General features: G+C 35.0%; 2 protein-coding genes across 3 annotated transcripts; both read right to left on the reverse strand.

The window, feature by feature from the left end:
- Positions 1-874: 874 nt before the first annotated feature.
- On the reverse strand, positions 875-17,168 carry si:ch73-95l15.5 (uncharacterized). Of its 2 annotated transcripts, XR_007968771.1 has the most exons (12): positions 17,031-17,168; positions 15,330-15,519; positions 12,988-14,024; positions 11,949-12,104; positions 9,364-9,438; positions 9,137-9,253; positions 6,834-6,983; positions 4,959-5,126; positions 4,667-4,858; positions 4,046-4,237; positions 2,652-2,978; positions 875-2,048 (listed from the first exon to the last, which is right to left on the reverse strand). XR_007968771.1 is itself a non-coding variant. In XM_052106598.1 (11 exons), exons 2-11 carry the CDS (start codon positions 15,502-15,504, stop codon positions 1,944-1,946), a joined length of 2,367 nt encoding a protein of 788 aa, XP_051962558.1. In that variant the 5' UTR covers positions 15,505-15,519; positions 17,031-17,168; the 3' UTR covers positions 875-1,943. The 2 variants fall into 2 exon arrangements, 1 of the variants encoding a protein (XP_051962558.1); XM_052106598.1 differs by lacking the exon at positions 2,652-2,978.
- Positions 17,169-19,971: 2,803 nt separating this feature from the next.
- On the reverse strand, positions 19,972-26,195 carry LOC127630187 (lysosomal thioesterase PPT2-like). Its single transcript, XM_052107660.1, has 8 exons — positions 26,052-26,195; positions 24,343-24,496; positions 23,420-23,515; positions 23,209-23,322; positions 22,525-22,608; positions 20,795-20,879; positions 20,249-20,303; positions 19,972-20,115 (listed from the first exon to the last, which is right to left on the reverse strand). Exons 1-8 carry the CDS (start codon positions 26,193-26,195, stop codon positions 19,972-19,974), a joined length of 876 nt encoding a protein of 291 aa, XP_051963620.1.
- Positions 26,196-26,693: the final 498 nt, after the last annotated feature.

A 26,693-nucleotide genomic window follows, 5' to 3' on the forward strand; every position in this document is an offset into this window, starting at 1 on the left:
AAACGTCCGAGTGTCTCAGATTGATGACTTGTTACGTGTGGGAAAAACACTCATCAATTATACACTGAAACTATACTGCAATATAGTGTCATATAAATCAATTTTATACTAAATAGCAATTCTTCAACAAATATTTGTAGGACAAAAAAATATATATATTATAGAATAAAAGACCCTAATAAAATAGCAAATTATTATAAAAAACTTATTCAATTCTATTATTAGAGGACCCAAGAGAGGTACACAATACATTAATTATTAGATAATTACCATTCATATGAAAGAAAATCAAATGAAAATGTTATTATTTAATAGCATTAATTATAAAGCCACTGACATTGTAAATCGGTTATTTTTTAAAAAACGGATTTTCTATGAATCTTTGCCAAAATGTGTCACCGTGTGATTATGGCAATACTCTCACTGCAAATAATTCTAGCATCAGGAAATGTTTGATTTAAAAAAACATAATAATAATAATATAATGTGAGAGCTTTAAAAAGTGACACTTTTACTGTTGACAAAAAGTTAATTTTTTATATTAATAATGGCATGTAGATGATTGTGTAACGTATTTAATGTTAGGAAGTATATTTACGCTAGATTTCCCAGATATTGGTAAGATTATTGCTTTAATAAAAGTAACTACCACAGCTGCAGAATAAATACAACTTAGGATTCATGCTGTTATTGAAATGTAGAAACAATTAAAAAAATTGTATAAAAAAAATTCTGCATTATATTTTTAATTTGAATGTTTGTTTGTTTTGTTAAATGGACCTGCACAGACAATATCTTCTCTACATGAAAATTCAACTTCTTTCACTAAAATTCTACTGGACGCAAAAAATGGTCACACAAAACTCACTCACTTCCATCTGAGGTTTTTATTGTCAAATACACCCATGAGTTCTTAAGAAAGAACAGTTTAATATCTCAGAAATAAAAGAAACTTTAAGAACCAAAACCCACACAAACCTGATGCCTCATTTTAATTTGTTTATTTCCTTAAAAGAAATGAGGCATTTATCAGGCTGTGAACAAATCCAGCATACCCAAATAAAATGATAAACAAGCAGATTAAAAACACAGAATAATCATATCATTTTCAGCTTCAGTAAATCCATCATTTATGAGAAAAGGATTCCCCTTCACTATAAAAGACAGTACATCCATATTGCGACTTGGAATGCATCTCTGAGACAAACATCAACATAAAACATTTATAAATGTTTTCACATGGAAAATAATGGAAGAGACAAATTAAGCAATAACAGAAAAGGAGCAAAGAACATTTTCAGCAGACAAAATCAATAAAACATAAATATAATAATTTAAATAGTAATTCATTTGAGGCAGTTAGGAATGTGGGCTACAGAAAAGCATTTATTGGTGTAGAAAAGGCACAGGTGTGTAACTATGTAAATCTTGGAACCACAATCTGAAAACCTGTGGGAAGCAATCAGAACTGTTTATGGCTGCATTCAAACTACATTACTGGAGCAACCTGTAAATGGCAGTCATAAATTCACGAACTAAAATAACATTTCATAATATACCAGCAATCCCTCCAGTCCAGTTGAGCAGTCTACTGAGAGAAAACGAATATATGACACTAATAGTATGACATTTCATAAGGTTATACTGTACAGAGCCAAATCAAAAACCTCAGAGCACAGAATCCCATGGGCCTGTCTTAATTTCCCATGAAATGACAGAATTTCAAAAAAGCTATACATTTTATCAAAAGCTAAAAACAAAAGCTGTACATAGAGATATTAAGTGCAGAAATTCGCATCTCTGTAGAAATTAGAGCAGGAAACACAAAGACAACTGAAGGTAGTGCCTTTATCAATAAATTACACAAATCAAAGATAAACAGTCAATCAACAAATTCAGTGTATTCACAGGATCATTCCCTATTATCTGTGTCCTGTGTACACTCACAGTGTGTGTTTGAGGGCTGTCTTGGGTTCAAGCCTGGTGGAGATGTTTTGCTGTAGCTCTGTTAGCACACCATCACGCTCTTCTAAATCCAGAAGTACTTGCTTTTGAGGATACACAAGATAGCGTAATGTCAGTTATTTGGTTCACAGTGGTCATCACAGCAGATAAGCTATGTTAGTAATAAGTCCCTTTTCAGAGGCATTTTTTTTTTTATCTTTATAGGGGCATGTGTCTTTCTGACCCTATAAAAATATACAGTGTTATCATATCACTTCAATTTAATCAATTCACTAATTAAATTCTCAGTCTGAATAATTACACTATAAACATTTAATTATATTTGATCCAGTATGGCTTTATTTTTCAACACACAGATACTACGAAATGTGCTTGCTTTGTATCTACATAAAAACAAATTTTTAGACTAACAATATTACCCCAAACAAACTCAAACAGAGTTGTCTGAACAAACAATTTCAAACTGAACAATGTTGCTGATTTTTCAAGCTCCCAGATTGCATTGCAACATGAATCAATTATGAGGTCAGTATTATAAGCTTATTTTTAGCTGTTTATTGACTTAATTTATAATTTTTATGTTGTTTTTTTGTTGCCATTGCTTGTTAAATTGTTGAGTGGTGAATGTCATCTTTTTACTTAAAAGGATAGTTCACCCAAAAGTGAAAATTCTCTCATCTACTCACCCTCATGCCATCCATGATGTTTAAGACTTTCTTTCTTCTGCAGAACACAAACTAAGATTTTTAGAACAATTTCTCAGCTCTGTAGGTCCATACAATGCAAGTCAACAGGGTCCAATACTTTGAAGATCATACAGCACATAAAGGCATTATAAAAGTAATCCATATTACTCCAGTGGTCTAATCCATATCTTCAGAAGTGATAATAGAAGTGTGGGTGAGATCAATATTAGAGTCCTTTTTTTACAATAAATGTCCACTTCTTGTTTCACTTCCACATTCTTCTTTTGTTTTTTTGCAATTTGCATTCTTTGTGCATATCGCCACCTACTGGACAAGGAGGACAATTTATAGTTTAAAAAAAAAGGGCTTAAATATTTATCTGTTTCTCACCCACACTTATAATATTGCTTCTGAAGATATGAATTTAACCACTGGAGTTGTAGGAATTACTTTTATGCTTTTTGGACCTCACATTTTTTTGGCCACAATTCACTTGCAGCTGAGATATTCTAAAAATCTTTTTTTTGTGTTCAGCAGAAGAAAGTGGTGGTGGCGTAGTGGCTAAAGCACAGGGCTGTTAATCAGAAGGTTGTTGGTTCGAACCCCACGGCCACCACCATTGTGCCCTTGAGCAAGGCACTTAACTCCAGGTTGTTCCGGGGGGATTGTCCCTGTAATAAGTGCACTGTAAGTCGCTTTGGATAAAAGCGTCTGCCAAATGCATAAATGTAAAAATGTAAATGTAAAGAAAGATGTACACATCTGGGTTAGCATACGGGTGAGTAAACGATGAGAGAATTTAAATTTTTTGGGTGAACGATCCTTTTAATGAATTTTGATAAGGGTTGAGGTCTAAATGTGTCTATACCAAAGTATTGCATGCGTTGTATTGCCTTACATAATGACAATTACCATTAACTTCATATAAAAGTAATATAAAACCTGGCATAAAAGTCCTTGTATTGAAAATTGATAATGCATTGATCAAGAGATCTGTAGTTCTCTCGACTAGACCTTATTGGCAGAAAAAATATTTTGCATTTAGTAAAACAATTTTACTAAGACCAATTATTAAGATAATTGAGACAATGCAAAAATCTAACTGCATCATGTTGCCTTGATTTTTTAACTTTGTACAACAATTGTAGTGTAGATAGTCTACCTTTAAATTTAAATGATTATCCAACTAATATTGTGCAATAATGAGAAGAATGAAGCTTATAAATGAGAGAAAAAAAAATGCCTTTTTTGTCGATATTAAGCCCTGGTTCATTCCTGACCCTGGTATTAACCACTAGTTCCTAACAAGTCAAAAAACAAACTTATTAGTTGCATTAGTAATGCCCAAGACATGAATATTTTACAACAACCTACAGTAAAGATAGGCTAATTACCTCTATAAGTTTGTCCCTTTTTTGAAGATTGTCTCTCAGTTTTCCTTCCTCGAAAGCTCTCTCCTTATTTTCCTTTTTCAATCCTAGTTCAGCTTCCTTCTTCTCTTTTGTTTTCTCTCTCAGTTCCTCAAGTGCATTTTTGAGTTGCTGTGAAACTTCATTGATGGCTTGTTTGTGATTTTCTCTTTGGTTCTAAAAGAAAGCCAAACCAAGAAGAAGTATGTCATCAAAGAACATTACAAGTCAAATATTGAGTCCATTGAGAATATTGATTGAGTAATATTGCTCTCTGTAGGCACAGTTTGTAAATGAGCACGGTTGCTGGAAATTCTTATGGCATTGTCCAGAGCAATCTTCATATAAAACACCAGGTGGCGTAATTACCAAAACATTAATTCTAAAGAATCTATATTAAAGCTGAGATCCTTTTAAGAGGATATTGTTTTTATCTGCTCTACAATTAAAAGTGCATACCATCAAAAATAAATATGTAGTTTTAATGATATTCTGAAGAAATGTTGGACGTTTAATTCACTAAAAACAATTCTCTATGGATTTAGAATACTCTTTAAGGCACACAATATAGGACATTCAAGTTACATACATCTAAAGGGCAATTACCTGTACGTGAGTTTCAGCGTCTTTTAAGGCTATGGAGAGTCTTGAAATCTCCTTCCTCATGGTGGCGCTAAGCTTCTCTCTATCTTTGACGCTTGCTGCCAACAGTGATTCTTTCTCTCGCAACTGATTGACCAATCCAGCCTCAGCTCCGCCCCCTTCTAATCCCCGACCAATCAGAGAGTCCGAGAGCGCCTATGGGAAAATAACGGTTAATAGTTGACAACTGAAAATTACACATTAAACCAACTGCACTTTGCAAGAGAGGTAAAATCAGACGGGGAGATAAGGACACCTGCACATCTCGACGTGAACTCTCTAGCGCCTCCTTTAGCTGGGAAATAAATGCTTCGTTGTCATTCACCAGTGCAGTCAGGGCTGAATCTAGCCCTTTGCAAACCTCCCACTCTTTCATCATCTCCTGCTGAGCTCGATCTCGCTCTACAAGCTCTACACGCAGGTGCTATGAGGAAACAAAACATTGATTTTCTGCTCAGCACAAGACCTTTAAGAGCAAAGCATCAGATGCCAAGCAAAACATTCCAACACATTTAAAGGCACTTTATTTTACATTTCAAAGTGCAATTTTTCCTTTTAAATAAGCTGATGTAATGTTTTCTATGTTAAAATACTTTCTCCTATCCAAGTTTAATATGCAGCGACAACTGTAAGCCATTCATAGGTTCATTTTCTCAAAAATTGTAAACACTGTGTTGCTGTGGAGCAACCCGCCTAGACTCACCCTAACAACATTACTCAACCAATGACGTGAGTTGGGGGCGGGACTATCTCTTTGTTTGACCAATGGCAGACAGGAAAGTTTTCAGAAAACTGTTTTGAAAACAAACATTATTTATGCTATTTCGCTTGGTGGTGCAGAAATTACATACTGCAACTTTAATGCAAAGCTAACCAATCGTATATTTTTTAAGATTTAAGCATTTCAATTGCATTACAAATTTAATTAAAAGTATTATGAATTCAAAATAAATTAGAATGATTTAAAATGGAGTATGAACTTTAAAAACTTAAACAAAATTTATGTTTTAAAGTCCCCATGAATTCAAAATTGACTATACTTACTTTGTTTGCCTAAATTGATCGTTTTGTGGTGAACAATTCATCCATGCAAGTCAATCCACACGAAAAAATTTTTTGGCTTCGTAATCTTTAATCAAAATCTGAAAATTCCCCCGCCCCTCTGCATTGGAGGACCTTGCCTGATGACGTAGGTTTGACGGTTTAGGTGTCTCCTTAACATCCGTAACCACGCCCCTCCAACTGACAGTAGACAGGCTGCCTGTGTGTTTGCGAGCATTGACAGCGTGTGAAAGGAGAGATGGCGAGGAGGTGCATTTTTGGTTGTGACACTCACGGAACACTTTTTACCATTCGAACCCTCCGCATGTAACGGCTCAAACATGTAAGGTCTGATTCCCCCCGTGACGAAATGATCCTCCGTGTGTTCCTGTTCTTCTTCATCTTCCTCCTCCTCCTGCTACAGGAAGGTGTTTCAGGCGGCGAGTAATCCTCAACAACCGATTGTAAACTTGCGTTAAGATCTGCCTCCATTTCTGAATGAAACACCTACTTTTTTAGATCCAATCAGGTGCTAGTTGGAAAAAAAAGCCACGCCCACTATTTTGCCTCATTTAGTATTCCGTTTCTCTCGGAAATACGTCACAACACTGGAGAAAAGTCGTTTGCAACTTCCGGTTCACGGGGACTTTAAACAGTAAAGTTTTAAATGAATCTAATTTAAACCATTTGTTTAAATCTTATTTTATCCATGAATGATTTTTAGAATACCTGCTGGTCATTTGCTGTAGTGTTTACAAAGCAGTGATGGTAAAAACAAAATGTAATGGCATTTTCCCTTATTGTATTTTGAAAAGGAAGACTCTGATTTTTGAAATATAAGACAACAGAAAAGCTTTTCGTATCAGAAACAAGCTAATTTGAAAAATAAAACTTAAAATTAGTACATTTAGTGGAGAACATTTTAAACGAGTGTGCACATGTTGAATATGTTCTGATTCTAGTCTTTGGGATTAAGTTATTCTTAATGTATAATGTTCATGTATAACAGCAGCAGTCACTAACAAAGTGATTAAATGAACACTGTGTTTGTGTGTATGCGGTTGAATAAGAACACTGTTTTTTAACTCACATTAATAACATCCTGGTTACACTGGAGCACAGTGTTAAGTGTGATGAAGTCTCGGTCTCTCTCTTTGCAAGCGTCCCTGAGAGACTGCAGCTGGTTTTCCAGAGCTTTCTCTCTCTCCCTCACCTCTGACAGCTGGGCTTCCAGAACAGTCTGATTAATATATTAAAATACAAACAAAGTATAAAAACTATGTAATAATACGTATACACATTGGGCGCAATATAATATGAAACAACAATCTGATGTGTATTTATTGACCATCAAAGTCAATATCAAATCATCAATATTAAAGTATTATTATTAAAGGATTTAGGTTTGATCTATCATGCCCCCATAATTTCAAACAAACACGCAAGTGCACATTTATTATCCAGTACAAGTTAATTATCCAACACAGTGACACAGAGCTAAATCTCTTCTAAAGTACTGACTGGGTGCGTTAGCTGGAACTGCACCTCAAACTCAGTGTAGGTGTGTGTAATTGTTTCAATATACTTGAGGATAAAATATAAAAAAAATGTACAGAAAAGGTTTACAAAGTTGCAGCCCTCAATAGTAAAAAAATAAATAAAATCTAAATGTTTTTGAAGTTGCTACTTATGATAATTAATTCTTTGTAGGAAAACAATTTATTTAGATTTCTCAAGTAGAAAAATGTCTTTATTCTTCTCTACAAATTGCCACAAAAAATAAGTAATGCAGTAATGGTTAGCCTATAGTAGGGCTGGGCCATATGACAATATATATCATGGCGAAGATATAAAGTGACAACCGATAGAGATTTTGCTGTATCATTTTTATTGCGATATGTAAATATCCATGTGCATAACGTGGACTTTATCGGTCAGTGTGCAGGGCTTCACGTGACAGAGAGAATTGGAGAAAAATAGAAAATGTTCCGGCATTAATATTTTTTCTGCGGCCGTCCAAGGAAATTGAATGACCTTCTTCGCGCATTTGCCGATTTAAAAGTTATAAATATTTTTCCCATCTGACACACGAATGTGTCACATGACTGTGGCGTGCGCTGTCTCTGGAGCTCCAAAGTGCACACTAATCCAGCAGGCTTTCTGATATTTGTGCTCCAGAGACAGAAGAGCTCAGAGCGGGATCACTCACGCTACTCAATCATTTTTGACCTAGAAAACTCCAAATGCAGAATGAAATCTCCACAGAACGGGAGGACTCCCAAACAGGTCAAGAAAATGAAGAGGAGTTTTTATTAAAACAGAAGCGACATCTGTAGTGCGCATGACGATAATCACTCATAATATAAGCAATCTGTTTCACCACCTCAAAATGAAGCATGCAAAAGGATATTATGAAAACCAAAAGATGAATTAATTGATGTATTTATTTAGCAAGAAGTGATATTATTTTATATTTATTTTCTTTAATATACATTTAAGTGTATATTTTCGTTGGATTTTTTTTTTTTACTTAGGTTTCATTTTCTTTGTCGCATTGCTTAATAATATTATTGGTCAACAAAATTTTTAACTGATGTGGCATACCGTTATATTTAGCATAGTTGATTTTTATTTATTTATTTACTTTGACATTGTTTGCCTTGTTCCATATAAAGACAAAGTACTTTTAATTTATAAAGAATTAAATTCACTGACTGAAGTTCTAAAAAGCATTACAATATGGTTATTTTATATACAGTATAAACCCATTTTTGTTGATTTTCCAGAAAACTTTTACGATATTGTGATGTATATCATTGTGTTATATCAATTTACTCATATCGGGATATAAGATTTTGGTCATATCACCACCCCTAGCCTATAGGAATTATATTTAGCTTAAAAGAATGTTCCGGGTTTTGATACAAGAAAAGACAAAGCTCGCACACAATGTCCATAAAAAAAATCTTTCAGGTAATTTATTAAGAGGCCAAAATTTTTTTGCAGCTTCAAATTCAATACAAGAAAGAGACAAGGTTAGGTTAAAAGGTTATCAAACTAAAACCATGTTAACATGTTTAATGTTTATGTCTTCTGGCTATACATTTGAAACAATGTGTATTTTAACATTTATGGATTGGCCCCATTCAGTTCCATTGTAAGAGCCTTACTGTAACTTGAGATATTTGCTATTTTGTTTTTTTAAATAAATGGAGGAACCATTAGAAATAATTTTTGTGGTAATCAACATTAAGCCACAAATGCTGTTGATAAATGTTTACTTGTATTGAACCCCGGACACTCCTTATATTTTAGAATAATAGACGTCTATGAGCAGTCTTCATTTAGGTAGTTAGATAAATGTGTACATGCAGATGTCAGTCAGTTCCTCACCTCACGCTCACTGTGTTTATCACCCACAGCACTGGTAAGTTTTCTGATTAATTTCTCGGTCTCCTCTGACTCCACCCCCTGTTCAGCACACAGCTTCTGGATCAAAGTCACACATTCCTGAAGATAGGAGAGCCAGCAGTTTATCACTGACACCTACGTGACAACTACCAGCACATAATCTTGTTTTTTCCTGAATCTATAATGTAGCTTTTTAATGCAAGACTCACCTGGATTACACTCTCTCTGCTGTGTAGCGATTGGCTGAGACTCTCAATCAAGTCATTTTTATTCTTCAGAATGGTCTGTGTATAGCAAAAGCAGACACACATATGTCAGATTTCACTCTTTTAAGAGGGTATCATTCCCAAATGCAACAAAATGTCTGTGCACTCCTTATGAATGCATTCCACTTGTGTTATTTCACAGCTATCAGTTCACACTAGAGAGCAACTATTCAATAGCTTATCTCCATGATATTCCAGAGCTATAAAATGACAGAATTTAGAATTAAAGGGGTTATGTCATATTTATTTTCTTCAGTGGTCCATTACAATGCAAGTCTAGATTTTAAGTGCCAAATACAGTAAAAAAAATTAACCATTTAACATTCTCTAATATCCTTAAAATCAAATTTGTTTGCTGCTGTGCCTTTAAGACTTCTATGTTAATATGCTCATTGCATGTGAAATGGAATTCAGCACTGTGCTGAACTTTTTCAAAACTTATACTTGCTGTTGGATCTATTATAGTTTATAACTGCCCTATCCTTTAATAATAGCATCTCTAGAAAGCTGCATTACATTGTAGCAAGTTTGTGCTACACAAATTGATAAAAGTCGAACTGAAATGATTAGGTACCTTTAAGGGATAGTTCACCCAAAAATGAAAATTCTCCCATCATTTACTCGCCCTCATGCCATCCCTTGATGTCTATGACTTTCTTTCATCTGCTGAACACAAACAAAGATTTTTAGAAGAATATTTCAGCTCTGTATGTCCATGCAATGCAGGTGAATGGGTACCAACATTTGTAAGCCCCAAAAAGCACATAAAGGCAGCATAAAAGTAATCCATAAGACTCCAGTGGTTAAATTCACATCTTATTAAATTAATATTTATGTTCTTTTTTACTATAAATTCTGCTCCTTGCCCAGTAGGCAGTGACATGCACGAAGAAGGCGAATTGCCAAAAACATAAGAAGAATGTGGAAGTGAAAGTGGAGATTTATAGTAAAAAAAGGACTTAAATATTGTTCTGTTTCTTTCCACATTTGGATAACTTCTGAAGATATGGATTTAACCACTGGAGTTTTATGTATTTAGAGCTTCAAAATTACAGAGATGAAATATTCTTCTATAAATATTTGTTTGTGTTCAGCAGAAGAAGGAAAGTCATACACATCTGGGATGGCATTTATCAATGATGAGAAAATCATAGTTTGGGTGAACTATTCCTTTAATAAGGCAATTATTTTCCAACATAGGTATTCTTCAGAAGGATATGCAGAGTGGTAGGTGCTATATTTTTGCAGTTAATCCAGGATGGACTTGAAAGATATTAGTCATTAATCTTACAGTTCATACAAAATCTTTGTTTTAACACAGACCCTTAACACTTACTTAGTTTACAAATTTTAAACCATGACTTGCACTATACATAAGTAATATTGGCATTATATTCATGATGTTAGTCAGAGGGGAACTGCCCCCCACAGTGAGTCTAGTTTCTCCCAAGGTTATTTTTCTCCATTAACCAACATATTATGGAGTTTTGTATTTCTTGCCACAGTCAACTTTGGCTTGCTCACTGGAGTTTTAAATACAATTATTATTTAATTACTTATGTTTAAAAACACAATTTACACTCATATTTAATCAAACTACATATAATGACTCTTAAGACTTTATAGATAGTTTCACACAGTTTCACACAGTTTCAATAGCAAATATTAATAAATGCCTGATTCATGCATTAATGCATGATTTTCTGTAAAGCTGCTTTGAAACGATGTGTGTTGTGAAAAGCGCTATACAAATACAAATTACTTGACTAAACCAAGCCAGGAACATTACAAGTATTGGCAGACTTTCCCACATTTTAATCTCATTGTTAGTACTTCTGGTGTTAAGAAATTTTACTCTCTAATATCCTACTTCTACCTTTTTACAAAGCAAAGTTGCAGATCACCTAATAGGTGTTGTAGATGCATAAATGTGGTCGGTCACGTGATAATGTTTTTGAGACTGACGTTTCAATAAATTCTCTTTTTGGGCTAGGAAGAACGTTTTGAGGATTTTAAAGTTACAGTATGTATTTACAGTACAGTGCACTCATTGAAAAAGATCAAGGACATGTTGATTACTTTGTTTTTCATTATATGAAAGAGCAAAACTATTTAAAAAAGTTATGTTGTATTTGAAAGAAAATATATTAAATGAGTGTTAAACACAGAAATAAAAGAGGCACATTAAAATATAGAAGGCTGAAAAGTCTGTTAATGATGAGAGAATTTCAACAAAAGCCCAGGGCAAACTCCTCTGGTCTGGGAAGATTCCTGGAGCAGGTGTGTGCATGCTTGTTTGCATGTACACCTCTCTACGTGGGCAAACCTGAATAAAATTTTTTTCACATGCACACCCTCTGCAATATGGCCTGCGTTACATTATTTCAGAAAAGTCAACAAAAAGATAAGCAGAGGGCGTGTCTCGAATGCGCCGTTTTAAGTCTAAAACACAATGCAGACCACGGGCCTAGCTTTCACACCCAAGCCATTTGTTGTATTTGTTCTGTACCCGACCCAGTGTCACTCACCATTTGTGGAAATGACTTTGATTGATTGACAGCAGCATTAGTTGCTGGTTTGTTGACATCCCTGAGCTGTGCCTCAAGAGTTCTAATGAAAGCCTGAGCTTGAACAAGTTGTTCACGCAACTGCTTCACTGCAGGGTGCACTCTACTTGAAGTCACCTACAGAAAGAGAGAAAATCAACTGTATGGGTCAAAGGTTTTTGAGAGACAATTCATAACAAATACAATCCTCAAACCATTAGTGATGATGCAAAAACTGACAAGAAAAAACATTTATAGGCACATCTTCAACTTCAATTTTTAGCACAGTTAACACACAATTCAATATTATTTTACCAATTTTACATAATTTGGTCAATTGCAGCTTGAAATGACGGCCAATAAAACTATTCTGCTAATGGGTGATGGTTAACACCCGTTTTGTTTTCCTCAGACATAAGTCTCATATTTCATTAACCAACACTTTTCCCAATGTAATAGTGGCAAAATTGTTAGGTGTGGGAGAAATTATACTGTGTGACAGTTTTTATATAATAATTTTCACTCAATAAATATTGAAATGGTTTATGTTTATTTAAATCTTTGTTTATATTATTTTTAAACATGTCATAATTTGTATTTTTATAATGGATTTTCATTGTGTAATATCTGGGACAAGGCTGAAACAAAATCTTTACATAAAAGGCATTTGAAAAGTACCAAAAATTAAATGAACGATACAAAGGTTCCATGTCAGTTTTAATGTGACCTTCACATAACAATTTTTATTTATTTTTTTTAAATCACCCTGGGACAAGAATATGCCCGAAGTATACACCCTTATATACATTTTGACAGACTACGTTTACATGGATGTTTGTCTCTACGATTGTTTGCAACTTTTTAAAGAATGGCCACATTGGCTAAACCAATGGCATGAGTTTTGGACGGAACCTATTTGTCCGACCATTGACATAATGTTTGACTTTTTGCAAGTCCATTTGGTGACATTCGTGTAGCAAGTATTGATAAAACAGGTTGGCGCACAAGAGTGTTTCCTCACCTCTCTTTGCAATGGCAGAAACTCATCTCGAAGTTCAGCCAGGATATCATCGCTCTCTTCAAACTCATCCTCCGACCCATTTTCCCCCTCTCCAAAATGCAGTACCTTAACTAACCCCACTTTCACCTCCACTTCATCCTTCCCATTCTGCACTCCCCCTCGGCCCAACACAGGAATGCGACTTCCAGCTGGTGACCTCACCGGCTTTCCTTCAATTCCTCTCAACTCTTTAAAAAGGGTCTTGAAGATGACCGCTTGCTCCTCTGGCCAATCAAAGGGATCGTTGCCATCCAACGAGTCCATTGATTGGACAGAGGCAGTGCGTGATCGAGATCGTAAAGAGTGACAGGAACCAGATAGTGAGGCAGGGCTTGAGCTGACAGATGGCACTCTTGACCAATGAAGAGGCATGCTGCGGGACTTGTCCCGAGAGAGGCCCAATGAGGTGAAGGCTTGTTCAGGCAAGTGACGGGGTATGCCGCACACAGACTCATAGTCCGAATCAGACACTCTTAAAGAGTCACAACCCTCACATTTCTTTCCTTTTTGGCACCGTTTTCCTGTTCTCCTATAATATGGACATGAATCCGCTTTCTCTGACCACCACTCATACTCAGAAAGAGCCATATTGTCCCTTAGCAGTTCCCTGTATGCTTCCCCTGTCGGATCCTTTCTGTCTTGCCTTCCTGGGTCACCTTCATCCTCGCTAGAGCTTCCTTTGCTCCTGGAACTAGAAGGATGGCGTTGGTAGTACAAACTTCGCACCCATCGCCTAATCTTGTCTCTTTCCTGTGTGAGTCTCTGAAGCCTCTCGCTCGACAGAGCTCTGACCCGACTGATGACAGTGTCGAACTTGAAAACCCGCTCCAAAACAGACACGCACTTGCCACATAAAAACTCCCCCTGACCGCCCCCACGTGGTACAGGCTGCTCTAATATGTGTGTCAGCACACAGAGCAGATCTATTCCTTTTGTAGCGGTGAGCAAAGCAAGAGACTTGGAGAGGGAATTAGAAGAGCTGAGAGATAATGTACTGCCTGGAAATAAATAAAACAATTACAGAATTCAATTTAATAACATTTATAAATGTATAAAATATTAAAGTCAACATGAAATGGCATTTGCAACAAGCTTTACTTCCATATTGTGACTTTTTCCAAGTGAAACAGGATACTCAACATGAAAACTAAAATAAAATCTTTTTTAAAATTACGAATAATGGAACCAGACCTGAATGCGTGTCGCACTCAAAAACGAAATTTTCATTGTAAAAAAAAAAAAAAAAGATTTTAACGTCAAGTACATTGAACCAGTTTTTCGCAGCACTTTTTCCTGATTATTGTGGCCCAAAATGACTGAATTGCTGCGGCTTTTCGCAAATATTGCGAAATTACACAGGTATACAGTGACGATGTAAATGTAATTACATGTAAATATTTTAGTGCACAATAAATTAATATGCAGTTAGCATCCAAAATAAAAATACACTCAAAAATACTATAAATTCAGGTGCAACCTGTGATAGCCCTATAGTAAGCGCTATCATATATTTTTTTATTTTTAGATTTTATGCCTCAGATAATGCAAGATAACTTTTCTATTGTTAAAATAGACCTACAATATGCCGATTCAATAATTAGGCCTGTTATTATTATTACATTGTCTGATACAAAAATCTGATATATGGCCATATACAAACAAATAAAATGTGTTTTATAGTATATATTTGAGCATTTATGTACATATTCATATGTAATTTGGAAAAAATATGTCACATATGACATTGTTGCATATACTGTTTGGGACCTTTTTATATCAGAACCATATATGAACATATATTTCAAATAAGTAATACATACAGCTTATATGCATATACTGCCATTTATCAGATTTGTACTGCATTAAGCACTTCAAATTCTAATCACATTTTACTACCCAACTAAGGGAATTTTAAGCCAATATAGAAATGCTATTAATGTCGGGTTTTTGAGTGTAATTGTGTGAATAAATGCTAGGTGTGACGTAAATGGGCTGTCTGCAGTTTCGCCAAAGTTTAGTGAACTCAAAATGTTCTGGTTTCACTTTAATTTAACACTCATGTAATGGTACATTTTCTTGGCCGTTGTGGGTTCATATATATACAGGGTTAATGACACACAGTGACACAGAGTCATCGATGCTTACTCTGTAACATGGATTTGTTTTGATGAGAATACTTCAGGTTCACAATTTATGCCGAAAAAGCTACAGAAAATAATGCAGAGATTGGTTTAATTTTCAAGAATTCTTGCGATTGCAAAATCCTGGAGGGACTGGTTGACGTGTTCTGCAGTCATTCATACCCCATGGGCTGCTCTGTGCTGATCTGGGCAGGCTTCCCTTGCTAGACCAGTCTGTTGGCGTCTGAGGTTGTGCCTCCTTCCGGTTCTGAGCCGCATACAACCATCGCCGCTGGTTACCCTGCAGGTCACTCCCACAAATGCGGCATCCTTCACATTTACCTCTTATAGGCATCATACTAATGCAAGCACCCTATAATGAGAAGAATTTAAAGGTGTATTCTGGGTTCAATACAAGTTAAGCTCAATCAACAGCATTTATGGCATAATGTTGATTATCACAAAACACTATTTCACTCGTCCCTGCTTTTCTTTAAAAAAGAACAAATCTGAGTTACAGTGAGGCGCTTACAATAAAAGTGAATGGGGGCATTTCTGCAAACTTTAAAGTACTCACTGTTTCAAAAGAATAGCCGAAGACATAAACAAGATGTGTGTTAACATGATTTTAGTGTGATAAAATCGCTTACTAACTTTATCTGTATAATGATGACATTATCTGTACAATGATATCCCTGGAAACAATTATTTAAATAACTTTACAGCTCAAATAACACACAAGTTTAACAGCAGAATCAACCTAAGTAAATTCATAAAAATATAAGCTTCACATTTCTGCCTTTAAAACCTCCAAAACGGGCCCTATTCACTTCCATTGTAAGTGCCTGACAGTAACCTCAATTCTTTTTTGTATTTTGTATTTTTTTTATTTTTTTATATGAGGCATGAGTTTAAATTTATTTGTTTGTGGTAATCAACATTAGGCCACAAATGCTGTTGATTGAGGTTAACTTGTTTTTATTCCTGAATATTCATATAAAGGATACAATTAGGAATAATTAAAATAATAAGAGTTTAGTCAAAACATACTAACCATACAAACACACAATGGGACGGCATTATCAGAATCAGCTTTATAAAAGGCAATAAGACATATCTGCTGTGAATGATACATATTTAAGCTGTTAATTACTAGATTTATTATTATGGTACTTGCATTGGACGCTTACTTTTAAAGGCTATGGAATATTTACTCTACACCCCGTTGTAAATCTATCACTAGATCTATGTTTTCCAGTTGTCCAATTGTTGACAGCTCCCTCTCCCCTACTGACAGTCAGACTGTTTACATAGCTCAACCACAGTCCAGTCCAGCCTTAAGCCCTAAACACACACTGACACATTTTAAAACCTGCTTTACAAACTCTAATCTATTCTATTATGTTATATTATATTATAAAACACTTTTTTTTAATATCGCTCTCAGCATGAACCGCTTTCTCAAACGGTTTTATAATTGGTTTGTTTCATTTTAAGCGCACACCACTCGCGCAGTCGCTCCTGTTTCATGAAATAAGAGCGCGAGCGCCTTTAAACCAAATAACTCGCGGTTTAAAACGCAAATAAATTATGTAAATGAGCGACGCGTTGGCAGAGAACTTTCCATGCGATGACTAATCTCAGCCACTCTCTGTTCGGCTCTCTCTCTGTTCTCGCTGTAACTCACGTAAACTTTTGAATCTCAACCTAGAGCATGTTAAACCGAAACGATTGTGATCTGGAATATCAGAATAACCCTGCAGAGGACAAAACATATTATAGACGCCCCGTTAGACAAAACAATTCTAACTTACAGCCGACAATAAGTAGTGAGAAACGAAAATATCCGATTGCAGACACAAATAGACCTGTAAAGTCACTCACCGGGGCTCGATTTGACGGTGTCGAGTAGGAGCTCTCGCGCGTCCGTATCAGAGTGGAAGCCGGCGCGCGCCGCTTTACCTTGCCGACGTCACACCAAATACCTGTTTATGCACGCAGCTGCGTGTGGCTCGTTCCAGCTGTTTACATAATTATGCGCATGCACAGTAGCAGCCATCCCCATACATCATTATAGCTGAGCATTAACTTACAGTTTTTCTGAATTGCTAAAACACTAAACCCCATTATCTGAACCAAATGCTCATTTGTCGAATCAATCACTCTTTTGGCAAAACATTAAGCAAGTTCAGGTAGGTAGACACCATTTGCGAATTTCATCTACTCTTTTTGCAAAACTCTAAACACATTATCACTCACTAAAACACATTTCGCACTGCGATGCACTTGTGTTGCAAAACGGTAAACACTGGCGGCCAAAGTTATACACAACTACAAAACAGTTGTCATCGTTTACACACAATGACTCAAAGTTTTTCTATTTTTCACACTTGTTTCTAATGATGTGGTCAAACCAATTGTACAAGCACAAAAACGTAATGGTGAGGCAGAATTAATCTCTCATTGACTTTGATTTTGCAGTTGCACAACATTTTTGAGTGTAACTGTAATGTGCTTTTCATTTAGAGATTTTGGGGCTTTTGCAGTTGGATTACTGTATTTTTACAGTATGCAAATGCTGAAAATATAGACAGTAGGGGATCCTGGCAAAGGCGATATAGGCAGGCGCATAGGGTGGCTCTTTTGCGGCACCACAGGATACTTGATCGATCACAGAGCTCGCATGATCGCGATGGGAGAAAGGTGCCATCCCGCCCCTTGCTCACGATGGGAGAAAGGTACCCCAAATCGTGCCATCCCGCCCCAAACTCGCAAGATAATGGGAGAGAGGGGGCACAAATCGTGCCACACCGCCCCGGCACAGAGCTCGCAAGATCGCGATGGAGGAAAGGTGCCTCGGGTTGTTCCTAACATGCTACTAAATGGTTATGGTTATAGATGTTCATAATGCATTCTTACATTCTGAACAAACATAAGATAACCATAATCAACATTATAGGTACACCGTGACACAGAATCGACTCAATCAGCAATCTGAAAGTATTCTGCCATTTTCTTTATTTATTGACTCTATATATATATATATATATATATATATATAGTCTATACACGTAGATCATTTTCTACATTCAATACATTTCTATATTCATTGTCTATTTATACCCAAAAATTAAAATTATCTCATCATTTACTCACCCTTATGCCATTCCAGAAACATGGCTTTATTTCTTTTGCAGAAATAAAGCCAGGTCCCTACAATGCAAGTGAATGTTGACCAGAAACTTGAAGCTCCAAAAAGCACATAAAGGCAGCATAAAAGTGATCCATAAGACTCCAGTGTTTAAATATATGTCTTTAGAAGTAATATGATAGGTGTGGGCGAGAAAAAGATCGAAAATCCCTTTTTACTTTAAATCTTCACTTACACATTCAGATCTGAAATTGAAAATAAACAGGCTTCACATGCGACTTTAAGATGTGAAAGTAGAGATACAGAGTAAAACAATTACTTAAATATTTATCTCTTTTTCACCCACACCTATTATGTTGCTTCTGAAGATATGGATTTAAACACTGCAGACTTTTGGATTAATTTTATGCTGCCTTCATGTGATTTTTGTAGCATTAAAGTACTAACTAACATTTACTTGCATTCTATGGACCTACAAAGCTGAGATATTCTTCTAAAAATGTTTTCATTTGTGTTCAGCAGAAGAAAGAATGTCATACACATCTGGGATGTCATGAAGGTGATTAAATGATGATAGAATTTTCATTTTTGGGTGAATTTTCCATTTTGTATATTTTGTGTTCAAGCATAGTTCTGTTAAAAATTGTTAACATCATAAAATCCATAATTGTTTAGGGAAGTTAAAGGGGGTGCCACGTTGGATCTCGATTACGGCACCAAGTAAGCCAGAACCACCACTGTATACAGATATCAATACTGTATTACTTGCGGTACTAAATATATTCACTGTACTAAGTTGTGATGACTAAAATGCTTTTACTAAATAAAATAAATATTGTTTTCTGTAAATTATATTGGTGAGACCAGGGCTACATGTCAAATTATTATTATTATTTATTATATATTTTTTATATATTTTTTATAATATTTTTACAATCATATTTTTGTGACAACTAATCATTTACTATAATAGTTTTCAGGGTACGTTTATTTAAAAAAAGTCAATTCCTAGGTACATACATTTGCCACAAAAGAGCAGTTACGTAAACATTTACACCAAAGCAAAAAGAGACAGTTGATGCATTGAATTCACAAAAATATTCTAATTTAAGACCATTTTAAAGTAGGTGTTTGAAACCAAAATGCAAATCTACTGCTAGAAAAAATAAGCACTTGTGTAACTGAATTTCTGACTGAAAACCTTATAGTTACTGAGCTCTAGCATGTGTGACAAATCTAGCCCCGGTCGCCACTAAACAGCACATTTATATCATATATAGCAGTATATATTAGGCTACATATAGCATATTTTCATGCAATTAGAATGAATTTTCAGAAGAAACATTTATTATTTAATTGATTGTTAAAGCATAAAAAAGTAGGCCGGTATGATCTCCAGTTTTTGCTGCTATAATTAGAGCACTATTTTGTGCTGGATGGTGGCAGGGTAAAATAACATTCTCGCTACATTAAAATAGCTGAAGCTGCTATATAATTATCTCTTAGAAAATCATTTATAGTTTATAGAGCGTACAGTAGATTATTAATAATCATTATAATCAATCAGCCAGAAATATCACCCTACATAAAGTGATTAACAAATCAATCTAAAAAATTTTTATAATTGAATGTGAATATGTGTGCCAGAAAATTTTTTTTTTCACTCTCTGTTGATTAGGTGAGCCACTTGTCTATGCAATTCTGGAAGACTGTGATGTTTGAATGCCAAGATGTATGGGAAACATCATGGACGACACACTTGACCACAGCTCCTTTTGAGTTCAGTGTTTTCAGACCAAACGCATCTCTTAGAAACCACTGGGGAGAGAGGATAAAAGATTAGGACAACTAAACTGTAAAGTGACCAGCATAAAGATCAAAGCCTAGTATCGTTGTCTCAAAATGAAAAATATTGTTAAAAATGTTGTTGAGAATGAATGCAGCCACTTACATCCTGTTTTTCCATCTCAACCACAGTTTCATTACTGTCATAGTATCCAAAGATACTATGGAGGGGAAATAAATAAACAGATATACACATTTAGTTTTAATTCAGAATCAGAATTTTAGAGATGGCAAACCTACTTTAAAAAAGCACAGCATAATCCAATAAAGCCTTTTGATGATCAAACGTCACTTTAAATATGTATCATGTTAATTCCAGTCTGCTGAACTGGAATTCCACACATATTAACCCTTTATCAGCAGAGATATGCTGTCTAATTTGACATAATGCATGACAGTGGGAACCAGTGTTATATTGTCAACAAACATTGGTAATTAACTTATGACTGTTTCAAATATGCCTGAAAATACTTTGCCAAAGAGTATAGTAACCAATAGGCTAATCATCCACTCACTAAATATGGCATGTTCTAATTGGTTGGAGAAAATATAAAGCAATTTGAATGCAACATTTAGTACATCCAGATACCCTGCTTTTTAATAGCGAGCAACATTAAATGTCCAATATCCTGGGAAAAATATCTCCAGAGACCTGGACTCCCACGGAGTAATAACACCATCGTCTTGTCCACCAATCAGAACCAGCTTCTGTATGCGCAGGAAGCTGTCTCGCCACACTGAATAGAAAGTACATAAACAGCTGAAGCAAGTACTGTCATCTGAGCAGTACATAAACACTAGGTTAACAAAAGTCATGGGCATTTATATCATGTGATGTGTGGCTTGTTTGAATAATCAGTTGTTTGGTGTAATAACATTGACAAGAAGCATTTTCTTTAATAAATATAAACTCAAATAAAAAAATTAAAAAAAAGTATTTTTGCAAACTTCTGAAAAGGAAAGATTACTAAACCACCTTATGCTACTTTAAGCTTTGTTTGCTGGTCCTCAGCATGGCACCAGATTGGCATACCAAAAATTAACTTGTCAAAAATATATAAATAAAAAGGAGGATCGAGTGTTTGGTATCATTTACATTTTGTTTTTTAATCATTTTAATTATATAGGTTGTGATAAATTCTCTAAGCCTAAGAAACCACAAAAAATCTTGAGCCAAAAATTCACTTTTGTCTTATATTTCTGATTATATACTTCAGGGTGGAAATAAGGTGGCTCCTAAAAACTGCTTTTGTTTTGTTCCCAATCATGTCAACAGTAATAGAGTACAATTTTGTGTTGATATGAGACAAAGTTATAGCATTACAAAATGAATTTATCCTGGTGTCCAAAAGCCTCTCCAAACAAAGAAAACATACTATTTGTACATAATAACTAATTACACATGCAATGACTAAAGGTTTGCATAGCATGGAGACATCATTTTAGAAATAAGATTTCACAGAATGAGTTTCATTCTGTGCCATTTGAGTCATCATTGATTCTGTCTCATGTACTTTGCATCATCTCCTGGTGGCTAGATGTAATTAGAGTGATTGATCAAATGACTCTGTGCCCAATAGGGAGGACTAGCACCACTGGTTGTAGCAATCTGTACCCAATCCAATTGGTTTAGCTTTCTGAAGCTACCGCATTTCCGATGGCATCATCTGACTCATAAAAGCTAAAGTGCTGAAAAGCAAGATGCCAGTTAGCCAGATGCTGTGTGCACATTGTGTGGGTTTTCTATTGATCTATGAATCCAATTACTTTTTATTTTTTATTTTATGTTTATTTTTCATGAAGTGATAAGCGAACACGCGGTATATGAGCAACACCCGTTCACATGAAACACGTATGTCAAAGACATATACTTAGCTGTACTCGCAATTGTTATGCAAATAGGCTGGTTGTATTCTGCTCTTTGAGACCTTTCCAACAGCATATGACACATGACTGTTTGATGAGTTTGATAGTTTTACCGATGTGGTCATAATTCCTACATTCATTGTAAAGTAGAGCTTCTATACGTTAAAACAATACCTGTTTTGTGTCGGTCAAGACAATTTATTAATATATTTATTTTTTCTCGCAGGCCAGCCAGGGGGCTGGGCCCATCTGAGCTTAAAGGGTTAACTAGTTTAACCAGCAAGACTTCCATATTTAATCAGCTTAACAAGAAACATCATGTTGTTAGAGCTACTTCACCAGCTAAGTTTTGCTGGTCACTAGACCAACAGCAAACATACTGTGAAGCATGAACCAGCCTGGACCAGCATAGTCTTTTCAACAGGGAATCATTTTTTCCTTTTTAAAATAGTTTGTTTTGAAATGTTTACATTACTAGAGTCATTCCCATCAACCTCGAATGCAGTCTTAAATTACCAGTTAAATTGGCATGCTCTAATTCACCATTTAGTGGGGCAAGATAGTTGCTGCTCTTCAGGTACCTGTCTCTTTGGTGTGGATCTACAGAGAGAGAAAGAGGTGAAAGATATGATGAAAATCAAACTGTGAGTGCATGGCTCTGTTTTGTTTTCTGTCTACCATGCGCTCTCCTAACCCCCTGCCTGCTTGTTTCCTCCTGGCACACCTCCTCATTTAGTCCTCCTCATGTTGATTGTCTGCACCTTTTCCTCATGTGTTGTATTCTATATATTGTGTCCTCTTTTCTCTTGTGTTGGTTGAATCATTTAGTGAGAATGTCAGTGTGTTCATCTGTTCCAGTCCTGTTCATGTTTCCGGTCAGTCCTAGTTATTGTATATTATTCTGGTTTATGTTTTATTTGTTCCCTCTCCCTCGTGAGAGTTTTGTGTTGCCTGTTTGTTTCTGTTGTTTAATAAAAGTATTTTATTTTCACTCATTCCTGTACTTGAGTACTTCTTCCTCCTGTACAATGACACAAATGAAATGGAAAACAGTGAACCTTTAAGCTACTTGTGATTTTGTAACTTCTTGTGTGTATCGATCAATAATGTCATCAGAAAACACATGAAACAGTGAGATATACAGTTAGTGACTGAGTAAAAATGTAAAAACAATGTGTACAAAAATGGAACATCCCTTACCGTTCCAGTAGTTGCAGATTGATATCTTTTGTCCACATTTGGTATAACAAAAATGGTAGGCTACAGCCTTGACTTGATACATTTGGGGAAAAAAATACCTCAAATAATATGAATCTGTAAAAGTGTTAACAAAGCACTTTGTTAATATATATGACAACTAGTTTATTTAGAGAAAAGAGATGTTGTGGAAATTAGGATGCGTAGGACTGACCTCCATACTGGCCAGCTAGTGGTGAAGACAAGAATATCAGGGAGCGGACATTGTGTTTTGGAAGAGTAGCAATAACTCCTCGACATATCAAGCCACCTGTGCAATTAAAAGAATATCCAGGGTTCAATACAAGTTAAACTCAATCGACAGCATTTCTGACATACTATTGATTACCACAAAAATGTTTTTTGACTTGCCACTCCTTTTCTTAAATAAACAATAATCTGTGTTACCATGAGGCACTTACAATGAGAGTGAATGGGGCCAATCCATAAACATTAAAATACTCACTGTTTCAAAAGTATAGGCACAATACAAAAACAATATGCATATTAACAGGATTTTAGTGTGATCAAATCCCTTACTAACATTTTCACATCATTTACTAGCCAATTTTAGCCAATTTTACAACTTTGTTGCCATGACGATGTAATATCAACAAACCCAATATCCTAAAAATGTAAACTGTACAAATGATGATTAAAACAACTTTACAGGTCAAATAATACATTACATTTAACAGAAGAATGAAGTGCTTTTATACAATTATAAGGTTAACATTTCTGCCTTTAAACCCTCCAAAATTTGGCCCTATTCATTCTATTGTAAGTGCATCACTGTAACCTCATCTTTTGTTTTGGCTAAATAAAATAAAAATGTTTGTTTACAGTGAGGCACATTACACACACACACATATATATAGTTAATCATTTGAAGTTAATTGTGAGAAATTAAGATGATACTGAACAATAAATAAACACGTCTTGCACACCTTAATGCTAGCAGGCAGGTGCGTTAGACACAGGAAATATTCCAAAGAACAGTCGTTTCAATTGAGATAGGTTTATACACCATACAGCAGTGTGTGAGAATGTAAGAATGAAAACCAGTCCTGGCATAGAGGTTGGAAAAGCTTAGATGACCTTGTGAGAAGCAGATGAGATGGACACCATCTTCAGCATTCTCCATTATGGGTCTGATTGCCTCTCTGAAGCCATCCACCTGTAGCCACAGTGGCTTCATACTGGCAATGTAGTCATACAGGGCTATCGTAGTCACGATGGTGCCTGGATGAGACTAAGACACAGTGAAAATGGAAGTTTGTGAGTTTCATTCATTTAAAAAAATGAACTGGTTCCAAAGGTAGAAAGCCAACATGAAACTTAAACACCTAAAATAATGTTATGCATACAGTTGCCATGTCTTTTTTCTGAGGAAGAAGAAGACAAAGAAAAAGATGAAGAAGAAGTGCAAACTGAGAAGGGGTAGTGTGAGTAAAGGAAACGGAAATAGGAGGAAGTATTGATGAGAAAAGGGGAAGGTTTTCTCAACTCTTTCGGGGGTGAGCATTGAAAGAGTTGAGGAAAGACCTAATAGAGATGGTGTAATGATGGTGAGCAGAGAGAAAAAGGACAGTAGGGTGTAAGAGTAAAGAAGACAGAAGAGTGTGTGTATAAACACACTAAATTAAATAAATAAATAAATATATATTTCATTTTGGGGGGTTTTCTACAACCACATTGCAGCAGCAATGTATTATTTTACTTTGTTTTCTTCTAATAAAGGTGGGTATTTCTTAAAAAAAACTTCTAAAGTGATCATACGAATGATCTCTCTCTGAGACAAACAGTGTTCGGCCTAATGTGAAGAAAAAAGAAGAAGAGGGAGGAATGACATTGGTCTGCATGCCACAAGTGTCCACAGTTACCATCTGCACTTAGTGCTGTCTTATGTAGGTCCATATAATATGGAAAGACTGCTATTTTTTTTGTGCAGTAAACTTCCTTATCCTCTTTCAACTCAAAATTTAGAAACATTTTATGAAAACACATTGAAAAAGGTCTTTATTGTGGAGTTTTATGATAAATGTGTTATTGTAATAGTAGAGTTGTGGGTCTATAGCTGAAAATGTTGAATTCAATAGCGAACACATCTAATACTATTACATCTAATCTCTGATACTATTTGTGATGTTAGTATTTAGTTAAAATAAAAATCATTATCAGAAAAGAATACATTGCTACATTATGCAGTGAAATGGAATTGTTTTGCAAAATTAAACGTCTGTGGCTGTGTGAACATTTTTTTATATGTGTTTATAATGAATGCGCTTATGCTTCTATTGCACATTATTTTTGATAAAAGTGTCTGCTAAATGAATACATTGAAATGTAATTATTGAAATGAAATTAAAATCACATTACAGTTTTAAAATGTGATTTTAAAAAGTTAGGTAAATACAATGTGAATGAGAATTATAACGTAACACCCTATATATATATATATAGGGTGTTACGTTATAATTCTCATTCACATTGTATTTACCTAACTTTTAAATATATATATATATATATATATATATATATATATATATATATATATATATATATATATATATATATAACCTTAACAGTTATCTTAGACGCACACACACACACACACACACACACACACACACACACACACACACACACACACACACACACACACACACACATATATATATATATATATATATATATATATATATATATATATATATATAATCATGTTATATTTTAAATAAATATAATATCCAAAATATTAGGTAAAATATGCATATTTATGTAATTACACGATAAGGTGTTCTTACCTGATTTAGAAATTTCTCCAAATTCTCGAACTGTTTGGGTCCATCTAGGATCCCATGAACTATGATGACAGGTTTGTATCCAGTGACATAGGCAAGCAGTATTGCACTCCATATGATAACAAATGGTCTCCAACAATCAGTCATTAATCCCCCCACAGATAAATGTTCACAAATGTCACAGATCATAAAAATAAATTATTATTTGGATACATTTTTTTATATATAATTTTTTATTTAATCGAATGTATATTGAGTGCTCTGATCAAAAGAGTAGTCTAATGCTGGCATGTGTTCTGCCAAAAATAAAATATATGACTGTGTCAACGGCGTCTAAGAAAACTGTTGTTCCGCATCTGCAGTTTGTCACAGTTGCGAGGTGATGCTTAAATAGACCGTTTCCTCTATCTACACGAGAACCCACCAGTTGATGTGGTTTTATCGGAAGAAATGCGAACATTTTTTCCCTTAAGATTTTATTTTTCTAGAATAGAATTGACTGGAAAGAACTCGAACAGTTTTTTTTAACACATTGTTGAAACTTCACTATTAAAACATACGCGAGACAGAATGCAAAGAGAAAGATGAAAATAATTTACAAGCAAAATATCTGGAAAACATTTTATATGAATTATGTCATATTTA

Source organism: Xyrauchen texanus, chromosome 36 (genome assembly GCF_025860055.1).
Source record: "Xyrauchen texanus isolate HMW12.3.18 chromosome 36, RBS_HiC_50CHRs, whole genome shotgun sequence".
Classification (NCBI taxonomy): Eukaryota; Metazoa; Chordata; class Actinopteri; order Cypriniformes; family Catostomidae; genus Xyrauchen; species Xyrauchen texanus.

Coding starts and splice junctions, on each gene's coding strand:
- si:ch73-95l15.5 (XM_052106598.1), bottom strand. CDS start 15,504: ATGATGCCTATAAGAGGTAAATGTGAAGGATGCCGCATTTGTGGGAGT. Junction 14,025..15,329: donor AGCACAGAGCAGCCCATGGG/GTATGAATGACT, acceptor ATTTATTTCCAG/GCAGTACATTATCTCTCAGC. Junction 4,859..4,958: donor GTTCACGTCGAGATGTGCAG/GTGTCCTTATCT, acceptor ATTTTCCCATAG/GCGCTCTCGGACTCTCTGAT.
- LOC127630187 (XM_052107660.1), bottom strand. CDS start 26,195: ATGACTGATTGTTGGAGACCATTTGTTATCATATGGAGTGCAATACTG. Junction 24,497..26,051: donor TGGAGAAATTTCTAAATCAG/GTAAGAACACCT, acceptor ACTGTGTCTTAG/TCTCATCCAGGCACCATCGT. Junction 23,323..23,419: donor ACTAGCTGGCCAGTATGGAG/GTCAGTCCTACG, acceptor ACACTTTTACAG/ATTCATATTATTTGAGGTAT.